This window comes from Mustela erminea, chromosome 14 (genome assembly GCF_009829155.1).
Source record: "Mustela erminea isolate mMusErm1 chromosome 14, mMusErm1.Pri, whole genome shotgun sequence".
Lineage (NCBI taxonomy): Eukaryota > Metazoa > Chordata > Mammalia > Carnivora > Mustelidae > Mustela > Mustela erminea.
Window position 1 is genome coordinate 61,015,521 of NC_045627.1, and position 13,706 is coordinate 61,029,226.

The 13,706-nt window shown below is 37.1% G+C and overlaps 1 protein-coding gene across 1 annotated transcript in view; it reads right to left on the reverse strand.

Moving 5' to 3' along the window:
• TM9SF3 (transmembrane 9 superfamily member 3) overlaps positions 1 to 13,706 on the reverse strand; it is a 70,367-nt gene that overhangs the window by 44,453 nt on the left and 12,208 nt on the right. The window contains exons 3-5 of the mRNA XM_032311998.1: positions 5,940 to 6,062; positions 2,330 to 2,490; positions 1,230 to 1,307 (exon numbers count right to left, since the gene is read on the reverse strand). Coding sequence (XP_032167889.1) covers positions 1,230 to 1,307; positions 2,330 to 2,490; positions 5,940 to 6,062 — 362 coding nt within the window. The remainder of the gene's footprint in view (positions 1 to 1,229; positions 1,308 to 2,329; positions 2,491 to 5,939; positions 6,063 to 13,706) is intronic.

Here is a 13,706-nt window from a genome sequence, read left to right on the forward strand (position 1 = left end):
TGACACATAGCAGGTGCTCAGTTAATAACTGCTGAAAGGAGAAATATGGGACCTTGTTCTACTAGTGAAAATGCCAAATGGAGCCTTTCCCTCAAGTTATCAACACCCAATGGCATGAGAAACAAGGCAGGCTCACATGTTCCAGCAGAAAATGTCAGTTGAGAGCCCTCGTATTTTCGAGTACTATCTAAACATTTAAGTTATTTGTGCCTATACCTCAACCATGGTCAAGACTGCATGAACACGACATCTGAAGAGAACACTCTGCTGGTAGGGGAAGTGGAGGAGGTTGGGGAGGAAATTTTAGCTCCAGGAGTAACATGCTAGGACCCAGAGGAAAATTAGAAGTAGTGAGAGGTTCCAGTGAAGTCTGGCAGCAATGATAAGAATACTAGACCACAAAAATTTAGATTACCAATAAACTTCAGAATTCCAGTCCAAAAGATCAGATCAGAAGACAGAAGATGCAAGTCAGGAAGAAAGTCAGAAGAATGGATATATCCCCTTATACTCCATTATCCTCCGATGTCCTCTCATCTCTATCCTTGAAGGAGGAAACCACTAAAATAAAATCCATTTTTTCCTATAAAGAACCAAAGCTACCACCTGTACAAAATCAGCAACAATGCCAGGGGACGTAGGAGCTGAGCTCCATTTGAATCTGCTGGTGGGAAGTGGGGGCATTTCTTCCCAGTCCTGATGTTCCTTTTTATGTGAAAAGACTTCTACCAGCAAAAGTTTCTGGTCTAGCTCCACTCTCATCCCTTCCTTTCTAGAAGCACACATTCTGCTCTGTTTCTGCACATTGTAAGTCTCTCAAGGGCAGGTGCTCACATACAGAAGCTTGAAGTAGCCCAGCACTGAGTGCAAGAAGTCAGTCTAATTCTGAGTTTCAATATTAACATGGCCACCTGCCCACAAAATAAGTCACATTTTTCAGTATCAGCATCATTAATAATAAAAGTAAAATTCTGGCTTTTGGTTTGTTTCATCTTTCCTGTGTTACTCAAAATTGGTTTAAAGCATAGGCATGATGAAGGGGGCTTTTGACTGCTCCCCTAAAACTCTCTTATCATCCTAGGACTCTAAGTTTACATGTGAAATCACAAGTCCAATGTGTCTGAACTCCACAGCCTTAACACAGTGCCCCGAATATGGTAGATGCTTCTTAGTGTTTGTTAAACTGACCGAGCACATAATCAATGTCTCAAAATACACAATTTACCTACCCTGTGTTGAAAAAACGATGGATCAAGATATTTGTCAAATCGATCTTCAAATTTTACATCTGACTTTTTCCATTTCACCTGAAAAAAATTTTTTTCACTTAAAAGTAAATGCCAGTAAACAAATTAATAAGCTTATAACAAAACCCTGAGCAAAATTAGTAAAGATCTGGACACTTAGAACAAGAAGCTAGAGAAATTGTAGAAAGCTACTGCCAATTTGAGAAGCTGAAACACCTAAGATAAAAAACTAACCAACTTTCTTCTCTGTGTATTAACAGAACTTCCAACTTTACCTAGAGGGATCACTTCAGTTTTCAAAGACTATTAACTATTGCTGACTTGTATACTTTGACCTGATAAATACGTTAAGAACGAATTAACTAGCCCAATTAAAATAAGAATCTATCCATTTTTGACTTTAGATCACGTTAGTTTTACTACAATTATCAAACTTCTTTAGAAGTTCAGTTACATAAATATCATTTGCACTAGTTACATATGCATGAGTGAAAAAAAAAACTTTCAAAAACTGGCTACTAGCAATGGATTCATTCCAGTTATCAGGGAAAAAACTGGCAAAGAGAGAGGCTACCTACATCAGATTTTTCTTCTTTCCACTATTTTTAATCCTAATGGAACAGAATTAACTTGACAGTTGCAAAGAGCTCTGAGAAGCTCTTACTCTGCAGGAGTATCTTATTCCAACTGATAAAGCAAAACATGGTAAACTATACCCATCCAGCAATTTTCAATACAGCATCATCTCTATCTGCAACAGTAAAAAGGAAAGAGAAACAACAAGGTATGCTGCAATCTAAAAATGTAACCATGAAAAGACATGGCAAGCTTAGCTCTAACTGCTCAGTTGCAATGGTAAACTTTGCTGTAGCCAATGGTAAGTCCTGCAAATGCCGAAATTCTGTAATACAGACCTGAGGCAAATCTCCCTGCTTTTAGAAGGCTTACTTATATACATTAAGGAAATACAGTTTTAATAATATTTTGTTTTACCTTATTTTCATTTATTAAAGTAGTAAAACACACTTAACTGTTGCTATTAGGTCACAAACACTTCTTCTTCTATACATTTTAATACTTACTGAATATGACATCTGGATTTTAGTATTGGGAACCAGTTTCACCTTTCCTTCACTAGTTAGATTAACATCAACAATTCGATTGCCATTAAAACCTATTTCGAGTTTTTTATAGGTCCAAAGATAGTAATCTTCTCCATTTTCATCTGCTTCACCAACAATACCTACAAAAGAAATAACACTTTATACAAGGTAATATCGCTTAATGTTTAAAATATGTTAGAAGCTAAAAGCCCATTAAAAAAGTTTTTATAAACAAGCATATTCTTCATCATTAGAAAAGGACACAAGTACAGGCTGGACTTCTACTCTTTATTAACTACTTGGCAGACCTTCAACAGACAAATGGGTAAAGAAGATATGGTCCATATATATACTGTGGAGTATTATGCCTCCATCAGAAAGGATGAATACCCAACTTTTGTAAATCAACATGGACAAGACTAGAGGAGATTACACTGAGTGAAATAAGTCAAGCAGAGAAAGTTAATTATCATATGGTTTCACTGACTTGTGGAGCGTAAGGAGTAACATGGAGGACATTAGGAGAAGGAAAAGAAAGGTGAATTGGGGGCAATCAGAGGGGAAGACGAAGCATGAGAGACTGTGGACTCTGAGAAACAAACTGAGGGTTCTGAAAAGGGAGGGGGGATCAGGGGATGGGTGGGCCTGGTGGCGGGTATTAAGGAGGGCACGTACTGCATGGAGCACTGGGTGTGGTGCATAAACAATGAATCTTGAAACACTGAAAAGATAAAATTAAATTTAAAAAAATAACTACTTGGCAAACATAAACCATGGTCATGCCATGAACAGTCAGCAAAATCCATCACTAATTTAGTCCTCAAAGTTCATGTTTTGTCATGAGTATCACCTTCATTGTACTAATTATCACCGTATTACTTCCTAATTCCTGAAAATTTCAGGGAAGTATAGTCAACATCTGCCACGGTCACCCAGTTAGTAGTAGTCAAACTAAAATTAAAACCAAGTTCTCCAGAGACCCAATCCAGTACTTTCTCTAACAGCCTGAGATCTACACTTTCCTAAGTAAGCTGCGCATATGTGTGTATCAATAACAAAACTTAAAATGCCTCCTCTTTATGCTTCAAGTACTGGACCTATCCTTGGGAAATCACCAAAACAAAAGGAGCATTGAGGACAAATGTCAATGAGGCACTAGTTTAAAATGATCATTTTGGTTTTGGTGGGTTTTTTTGAAGATTTTTTATTTATTTATGAGAGAGAGAGAGAGAGTGCACAAGCAGGAGGGGAGGGGTAGAAGGAGAGTGGGGAGCAAACTGCCCGCTGAGCAGAGAGCCCAACACAGGGCTTGATGCAGGACCCCAGGATCATGACCTGAGCCAAATGAAGACACTTAACCAACTGAGCCACCCAGCCACCCCTAAAACGATAATTTTGATCATAGTTTGGGATACTGAAAGAACACCCAAACAGTGTCAGGACAACAGGTGGTAGTTGAGATCTACCCCTTGTACCCTCATACTGTCAGCTAGTTATCTATGTCTATCTATCTACCAAACCTACAGACTTCCCAAGAGACGCATCCACTAAAAGCGACTCCTTAGGGCCTTCCCTCTTTGGTCAATGCATCTCATTAAAGTATTAGGGGAAGAAAAGATCATTTCTTCCTCTTCAGCTTATTTGCTTATTAACCAAAGTTAGTAAAAATAATTTCTCTCAAACTGATACAAATTCAAGGAATACAGTTAGTCACTGTGTTTGGGGTTGCAGAGGGAGAATGAAATCTTTCTAATAATTAATTTCACCAAGGTTTATTTACCTATCTACAGTGAAAACTCTGGGAGTGGAGACACAATTACACCTAGGAAGAAGCTATTCTCTACGGGGCTTTTAAAAGACATGGAAACACTTACCCCCAAAAAAGCCAAATAAGAATTTTCCTTCTGCCAAAAATTCCCATAGTGCAGACATTCTCGGACACCCAAATGTACTCTCCTAAACATGGCAGACCCTAGAATCCCAGGGCTAAAAAAGATTTATTTTAGGACAGGAAAGCACAGTTGCCATGTTGCTAAGGTGACCCACAGAAAAAACTGAAAAAACCCTAAGGTTCCGGAGAAGAAACCCAAAAGCAATGGAAAAGAGCACGGGAGGAACCTGCTCTCTCACCAAAAAAAGAGGAGACCCTAACTAACGGGTTCTCTTGAACTACAGGCTCAGAAATCTTGAGTGAATATTCAGCACGTCTTCTTGCTACCCGTGCTGATCACAGAAATGTCGGTGTTAATGTAATATTAATTACAGTCATTTATATGAAATGCTTACTATTTATACCTAATTAACATGCAACAGAGTAGCAATGATGCATACAATTATATCTTGAGATTGACTTTCTTACAAATTTCATCTTCGCACTACATTAAACTCTGGTCTGATATTTTCAGTATTTCAGGTTGCTGCTCACAAATATAGTAGTCTGCTAACAATTTTAAGAATTAAAATATTCATTGTATATAAGAACAGGTGTCCAAAGGAAAAAATAAAACAAAACTAAGAGAATAATATGATCAAACACACTGTCTGATAGCTCACGGTGTTTGCATTTAAAAACAATTTGATCAGATTCTTAACAAGTTCACCATCTTCATGCAGCCAAACCAGCTCTGGGACCTACCCAGTCACTAGTACACATCTGGCAGAGCCCTGTGTCTCGCAAGCTGCCACCCATATGAGAAACAAAGGGACAAAGAGCAACTGTGATCCCCAAATGCCCTGCCAACTGCAGTAAGTACACAACTACCCAGGTTGGGTATTTTTTTTTTTTTTTTTTTTTGCCCCTTTTAGAATATTCACTTACTTTATACTAACTTGCTAACTCATCTCAACAGTACATAAATGTAAATATATCCTTAAAAAATCTAAAATAATTTATCAAGTCCAATACAAAGTTCGGATTTTACACAGGTTTGTATTAACTACACCATAATTCCTCTCCATTAATACAGATAAGTCAGAGCTAAAACAATAAAAATTTTTAGGGGGACCTGGCTGACTCAGTGGGTCAGTAGGGCATGCGACTCTTGATCTTGGGGTTTTAAGTCTGACCCCATGTTGGGTGTAGAAATGACTTAAAAATAAAAATCTTAAAAATCCATGAAAAAAATGTTAAACATATAGTGTTTTGGAAAATAACATAGGAAATACTGAAACAATTCAGGAGACTGTCTTATCTAAAAACCATACTACCAGTTCCCCATGAGAGAAAGCCAAAATAAAACTTCAAAATCCTATTTAGTTCCTTTGGTTGTATTTGGTAGAATAAGTCAAAATAAGATACAAAAAACAAAAGGGAGAAGAGAGGATATTTCTGTTCAAAATACCTTTTAATTCCTTGAATCTGAAAAGTTATACTACATAAAGGTCGTATTTTGAGGGAGTTTCATACAAGGTTTGGCAATGTTAAAACCACTTCAAGTAATAGGGGACCATAAAATCATTCTGTGGAAAATACCAAAAACACATTTACTGATTCAGAGTACAATCAAACACCTTAAGACTCATTACATAAGTCATGTTTATTATGCAAATATTCCCAAACTTTAAATATAACACACAATATAATACCTACCCCATATTGGTAAGTCATCTATGTACATCTGGTACCAGTAGTGATTTTTGATAGCATACACAAATGCATCTCTCTTTTCTTTATCTAAGTCAATTTCACAGTAAGTGGCTGGCATCACATCATCTGTATAAGGTAAAAATTGCAAATTAGCATATTGGTTTGTAGGATAGTTATAGGAAGAAAAAGCCAACATCTCCTGAAGTTAAAATCTATATTCATAATTGCTGAATCTGGGTGATAAGTATATGAGGGTTTAGTATGTAATTTTTTCCCTTTTATAGAAGAACACTGATGAAATAATTTTACATGAGTAACCGGGCTTAAAAAAAAAACAAAAATAAAAAAGCTTAAGACACATGAGAAAGTTTTCACTTAACATATACAAAAACTCAAAACTATGATCCTAAATAGAACGTTTCTAGCTATAATATCTCTGAGATACAAATTCATTTTAATATTCTTAGAGATATAAGTCACTAGAGGCCATAGATTCTATGAGGAATCCCAGTGACTCTTCATAATTAGAAAGATTAAAATATAAATCTCTATCTAGCAGGTGTCACTGTTTATAAATTACCCAAAAGTCCCCTAGAGATGATTCATTTAAACTCTTGACTGCTTTCAAAAATACTGCTACCACAATATTGTTCAGATAGTCTCTAACCTATAAACCTCTCAAAAACGTACTTATAAATAAGCACTAGGGATCCAAAGTACAACATGATGACTCCAGCTAACACTGCGACATGATATATAGGAAGGTCTTCAAGAGTAAAACCTAAAAGTTCTCATCACAAGGAGAAAATCTTTTTCTTCACTCTTTTCTTCTTTCTACCTATTTGTGATCATTTTACAATATGTAAATCAAACCATCACACTATATGCCTTAAGCTTATACACTGATATATGTCTTTATTTCTCAATGGAAAAAAATGTGCTTATGATCATTAGTTTCTGAACAAAACAAAATCCAAAAAACCTGCAAACACTCTAGACGTCCACTGAAATTATTTTTTGTATATGACTTACACAATTAGAATAAAAGATAAATCTTAACAACAAAAAAAAGAAAGCACAGTTGTTTAAGTTCTCCTGTACTGTATTATTGGTTATTTAGAATTTGAAATACAATTCCCCCCCAAGAAACAATTTTAAATTTCTTAAATGTTGATTAAAACTTCTTAAATGTGCACTATACCTGAACCATGATTAGGGGCCAGCTACAGCATTATTTCCATGACAAATAGCAATCTGAGTTATAACTCCAGACACTAACAACTTGTCTCCCTAACCGTCAACAAGAAAGAAAGTTTCTCCATAATATAGCTCAGCTCAGAGTGGGTATCCCAAAACCACAACACCAAGATGGAAACACTAAAGTCCCATAAAGGAGGAATAGGGAAATACTCCTACTCCCAAAGTAGGAGAAGATCACGGTTTTCTTGTTTCCAACAACATGGCTCCCATACAGATTTCCTTTTTATCAATGGCCCTTTTAGGCAGGGAGAAATTTAGGATTTTCATGGCAAAAACTGAGGTTGAGAAGAGAAGGGAGGGAGGATTCAGCCACGAGATGGCTATAAAGGGATCTTCCAGCAGGAGCTAGGAGAACTGGTACCAAGAGGTCCCCAGATAGGATTTCCATGGAGTGTGATAATGCACAAAGGACAGGAGGCAACTACAGCAACGAGAGATGAAAGAGAACCACAGAGAGGTCCAGGCTTCGGTAGCAACAAACAGCTGTGGGAGACCTCATAGCAAAACTCTGCAAAGCCACCAAATCCCTTGTTGCTAAAATTAGACAGTCACCGACAATTGCCATTAACAATGAGGCAGTGTTACGTATGAAGTTCTGAGATCCACAATACAGCACTGACCTGCACAAAGCTTTTAAGAATCCTCACAGTGTGAACTGTGTTCAGCTCTCTCTTACCCAACCATCTCTCATTCTCTCTCCTTATATTCCAGCCACACTCCACTACCTGCAGATGCCACGCATCCTGTGCTCTCCTGGCCTCTGGATTTTTTTTTTTGCCTATGCTGGAAAGTCCACCACAAATGTCCACCCTAAAATACATCCCATCCCCCTACCCTCTCCTCCAGAGTAATCCCTGATTCCCCACCTCTCACACCTCTCAAACCCCACAGCCTGTCCCTTTCTCCTAAGTCCTATGGCTTTCTCTCCATATCTTCCTTTGGTACCTAGGTCTACACCACTTACAACCTCACACCAGTATCTTACTTCTTCAAAAGATCATCAGGTCTTAAGAGCCATGTCTATAATAACTGCATCATTTTCATCCCTAGCTATGCCCATTCTACAGGCGCTAAACAAATAAAAAATTTAGCAAATTTTAAGATGATTTCCCACTTATTTGGCAAAGGAAAACACAAAGTATATTACAGTACGTACGTAACATGCATGTGTGTATGATTAGGGTGTCTGCATGTGTGTATGTGTGTATGTGTATATGTGTGTGGGGGGGGGAGAAAATGCCAATATAAACAAATGAAATTTCTGAGCAGAGTTATCTCAAAATGATTCACAAAGAGGTCTTGAAGAGTATCTTTCACTGATGTAAAATCTAGGAAAGAAATGTGGTCAATGGAAAAACCTATCTTTATGGCAGGCTAGAAAAAGGATCTTGGTTGATCATATGTTAATGAAATTCCCCTTGCAGGCATGTGGGCAAATACAAACATCACAAATAATTGAACAGTCTGGTTGCTTAACTAAAACAGCTTTTCTCTCAGGAGGGATCCGCTCTGAAGATAACTAATGTAATGTGCCTGAATATGCCCAATCATTATTCAGCATTCTACAGAGCTGGAAAACAATCTGAAAACTTTAGCGCCATAAATCACTGCTATTAAATTATAAAAGGACATATCTTTCTCAGATGAAATACACACCTATGAATTCTGAAGAGGATACCACTAACACTTCACCAATGTAAAAACATTACACGGGAAAAATACAAAACCGGAGGTATAAAGTGACAACTGTTTTATACAGATTTTTCAAGCAGAAAGCAAGTGCAGTTCCTGGAAACTACCTACCAACTACCTACCAATAAGTCTGTCATCTATTCACAATTAACACTCCAGACTAGAAACTGAACAGACAGTGAAAACACTGAAAAAAGAATGTGGTATTATTTGAGTTCTCTAAGAACATATCACACCTAGCTTTATTAGCTTCCTCTTTTGATAGCATTACCAAAATGGAAATCACAAATGCTCTACTTTAAATTCAACAGCACTGGACAGTTTTTCATGAAGTCACTATAGACAAATTTATTAAAAAAAAAAAAAGGCAGAAACTTGAGTTTTAGTCTGGGTTCTACTATGGATTAGCTATGTGAATAAAATTCATTTAGCTTCTGTGAACCTCAGAACTCTCAGCCATAAAACAGAGATAACATCTATGGTATCTCCTTCCTAGAGTTGTTTTAAGGATTAAAAGTGTCAATACATTCACACTGCTAAGCTTCCTTGGGCCACATATCCCTATGAGAATCCAAAGAAAGTAATATCTTCCTGTCCCTCCCAAAATGTCCCCCATTCACAAAAAACTAAGTGTACAATTTCAGAGAACCCGTGGACCCCTGAAGCCATAGCTTCTGGTTCAACTTTGTACATCCAGAGCCTACCACGCTGCTGGAAGGCAGTGAGCATTTTAAAACTGCTGAATGATCAAAAAAATGGACTGGAAAATCTGGTATAGTCATGTTAAGCATATATATGAGTATTGATTAACTGACCAACCTATCTGCAATAGAAACAGTACAATTCTTCTAGATGACTAATTGGCAATACACATCAAGAACTGCCTTAAAAATGTTTATATCCTTTGATTCAGTAATTCCACTTCCAAGAGTTTATCCTAATAAAAGACTCAGAGATGCATTAAAATACCCATGTGCTAGGGTAGCCAAATGCATTATTTCCAACAGGAAAAAAAAGGACAAGGAAGGGAGGAAAGAGAAAGGAAAGGAAAAGACAGGAAAGGAGAAGGGAAGGGAGATGAGGGAAGAAGGAAGGAAGGAAAATAATCAGAATATCTTCTAACTGGGAAATGGGGGAAATTACAATATCCAAGTTGCAGAATACTACATAAACACATTTTTAAAAAGTAATTAACAATATGAAGATAAGCTCATAGATGTTAAAATAAGAGGAGTAAAAACTAATTTACATATAACTTATTAAGAGTTAGTAAGTAGTTAGTATCTGACAAATACTAAACACTATGTGTTACAAATTTTTAAAATCATATATACAGCATGAACCCAATTTTAAAATATTCTAAATAATGTGGATGAATGTAAAGAAAGAAGGAAAGATGGAAAAATGTTAACGGTAATTACATCCAGATCATTTTTATTTTCTTCTTTATATTTCTCTGTAGTTTCTAAATTTTGTACACCAATCCTATATCACATCAAAATCAGAAAAAAAATACATACATACACATCCTTTGGGGGGAAGAAAAGACATCTGGAGTAGAACAATGTTATCAATGGCGTGAATAAGAATTTATAAAAAGCCCACGCTATTCAAATTTGCAGGTAGCACAAGGTTTAAGGAACTGCTAACACCAAGAATACAAAATATCTAGATTCAAGATTCAGTACAAGATTCAAATTATTTGGCCTGGCTAAAACACTTCGGTTGAAACCAGGAGAACAAAATATGGCACTGAGTTTCCAGACTTCCAATTAAGGCAGATTAACCACAAGTATGTGTCTCTTCCCTCCTGAAACTCCATTAAAATGTCAACAAAGGAATAAAAGGGATGTAGTACACAAGGACAAAAAGAAGACAGTAAGAAAAAATCTCAACGTACATTTGGAAAATTGAAAACGAACAGAAGATGTCAAAGCAGAGGAAACCATAACATAAGAAAGGGGGTTGGTGTCACAGAACCCAAGAGACACTTGAGACACACATCAAAAAGCAGAGAACAAATGGAGGGCTGAAGACATAGGGGAACTGTATAAAAATATCTTTACGGAAGGCCTGGATGCCCAAGTCCCCTTCTCCACTCATTACAAAGCCAGATGAAGAACCTCAACTACCCCTTATAGTAGATCAGAGGCACCTTCCCCTAGAGAACTCCACCACAGAGGCTGCAGAATTTGGGACGGCAGGGAGAGTAGAATCCAGGGACTGAAAATAGGGTGGGGGGATCAACTTAAATAAAAATCTTTAGGCTGAATGAAAGAACCTGCCACTTCCCCAGCCCTTTCCCCACTCTTTGGCAATCAGGCATTTACCACCAGATGGATATCTGGAAGGACATACTGCATAGTGGTTAAAAGCTCAAACTCTAGGGGCGCCTGGGTGGCTCAGTGGGTTAAAGCCTCTGCCTTCGGCTCAGGTCATGATCCCAGGGTTCTGGGATCAAGTCCCACATCGGGCTCTCTGCTCAGCAGGGAGCCTGCTTCCCTTCCTCTCCCTCTGCCTATCTCTCTGCCTACTTGTGATCTCTGTCTTTCAAATAAATAAAATCTTAAAAAAAAAAAAAAAAAAAAGCTCAAACTCTAGCACTGTGTTCCCTAGGTTCAAATCCTTATTCTGCCACTTTTCATCTGTGAATCTTTGGATAAGTTACTTACCTCTGGGCTCCAAGTCCCCATCTGAAAATACATCTTATAACATTGAGGATGAAAATCATCAAGAAAGAGAATCACTGAATTCAAAACATGTAGGACTCTAACCAGCTCCTGGCATTTCTCTCTACCTGTAGTACTCTCACTTATCATTTTACTCCAGAGAAGTAGAAGAAATACTTATAAAACAATTTCATCCCTCTGTTAAGTTAGGATATTCAAACAAAAGAAAATTCAAAAGATCAATAAAACAAATGGGAGGAAAGACTCCTTTAGAAGCCATCAATTTTTCAATAATATCCTTCATTATTCTGCAAGAGTTCTCACATAAGGAGAAGGGGAGTGGACAGAGACCTCCCCTGGTTAGGAACTACTATTCCAGATCATCTAAAGATCACAATGAGCCAGTTATCTAAAGAACAGATAGGCACAAATTGCCGTGCTACACAATTTGAGAGCTTCCAATGTCTTAATAACTAAGGATAGGAGAGTGAGCAAGAATGTCACATGCCTGCCTGGCATAACTACAGTACCTAGCAGGCTAGTGCAACAACTTGAGGATAAATCAAATCCTACAATCAGTAAACTAATTTAATGTTTCATAATTGCTAGTACCAAATTAAGTCAGAACTACAGACCTACGTTATGTGCTATTTAGTATCCATATCAATGACCATTTTTAAAATGTAAACTATGTATGAGGAACTTTGATAAATGTTCTACATAAATTACCTCACTTAAATCAAACAATTCTATCAAATAGATACTTTCCCTCACTTCAGAAGTGAGGACAATGAGATCAAAGAGGTAGAATAATTTGTCCACGACAACACAGGTAGGCAGAGGCAGCATGAGGATGCTGCAAGTCTCTCAGACTTGTTTTTTCCACTCCACAATGGTCAAGTTCCAAGAAGTACCCTCTAAAATCAGAAGATAACGAATTCAGGCCTGGCTGAAAGATACCCCATTTAATTCTGCCTTTTTAATTTTCTCTAAATGTGCTGAATTTAGTATTTTGTCTAGTGGAAGTATATAACATTATTGTGAGGGAAAAGGTTGTGCATAAAATCTCAAGTAAGAGGCATCCTACATTAGACTTAAAACTATTACTAGCTCCCTAAAAGTCTATTTAGTGACCTTCATTTTATGAAATACCAATCCATTTAGCCTGACAGAATCTACTAAATTTAAAAAAAGGTGTTTGTATACCTACGTGCATGTGTGTGTGTGTGTACAGTATTTCCTAGTTTCAAAATATTTCAAAATTTTATTTTCTTATGTCCTCAGAAGAATCTTTAAAAATCAAATACTTGAGAGATGAAAAATTAACAATATGAATATTTCTATAATTCACATAGGGACAAAAGGTTCTAGTTTCTGTGGCATTACTAATATGCTGTAATATGACTTGGGCAAATCATTTCATCTCTGGGCCTCACTAGGGGGAAATCAGATGATACAATCTCTAAGGTGCATCCAACCTTTAAAATTCTATGATAGTACAAAGAACCAGGAAACCTCATAAAACATTCTTCAAAGCATGATCAACTATGTCTTTGAACAGGGCAAGCAAGGGACTACAGCAGAAAGAGAACTCTAATCAGCATTTACTTTTTCATCTCGACCACTTAATTTAGCAGCTCCCTTAGCACATCCGTGTTGGAGGGACAGAGCTGACAAGATTCCAAGGAACCGCCAACTCTTGGGGAATAACACCTGGCTAGTTCTTGTTCTTTTCATCTTCAGGTGCTCAGTCAGAAAGTAAAGTAAACCCCACTTTTATAGCCCATGAAAACTGTTTCTCTCTATCCAATCTTTCCATATCAGCCTCAAGGAACTAATAAAAAAAGAAAGGTGAAGATAGCTGAATGACTATTATTCTTTAGTAAATAGGGCGAGGATTTCAAAACGCTACGAAATCTGTCCATGGTAGCAAATAAAGTAGGACTCAGAGTTTTTACGTATCTGCTCTCTCTGGTTCCTCTCTAGTAAATTAGAAATGTGCACCAAACATGAAAAAGGAGAAATTTAAGTGAGTAAATGCAGGATTGAGATTTTCAAAGATCCCACAATCTAGTCTTAAGTTTCTCCTTACTTGCAATTAAATATTTAGGTTACCTGATTAAATTAAAACACAGGCCTCAGGGCATGT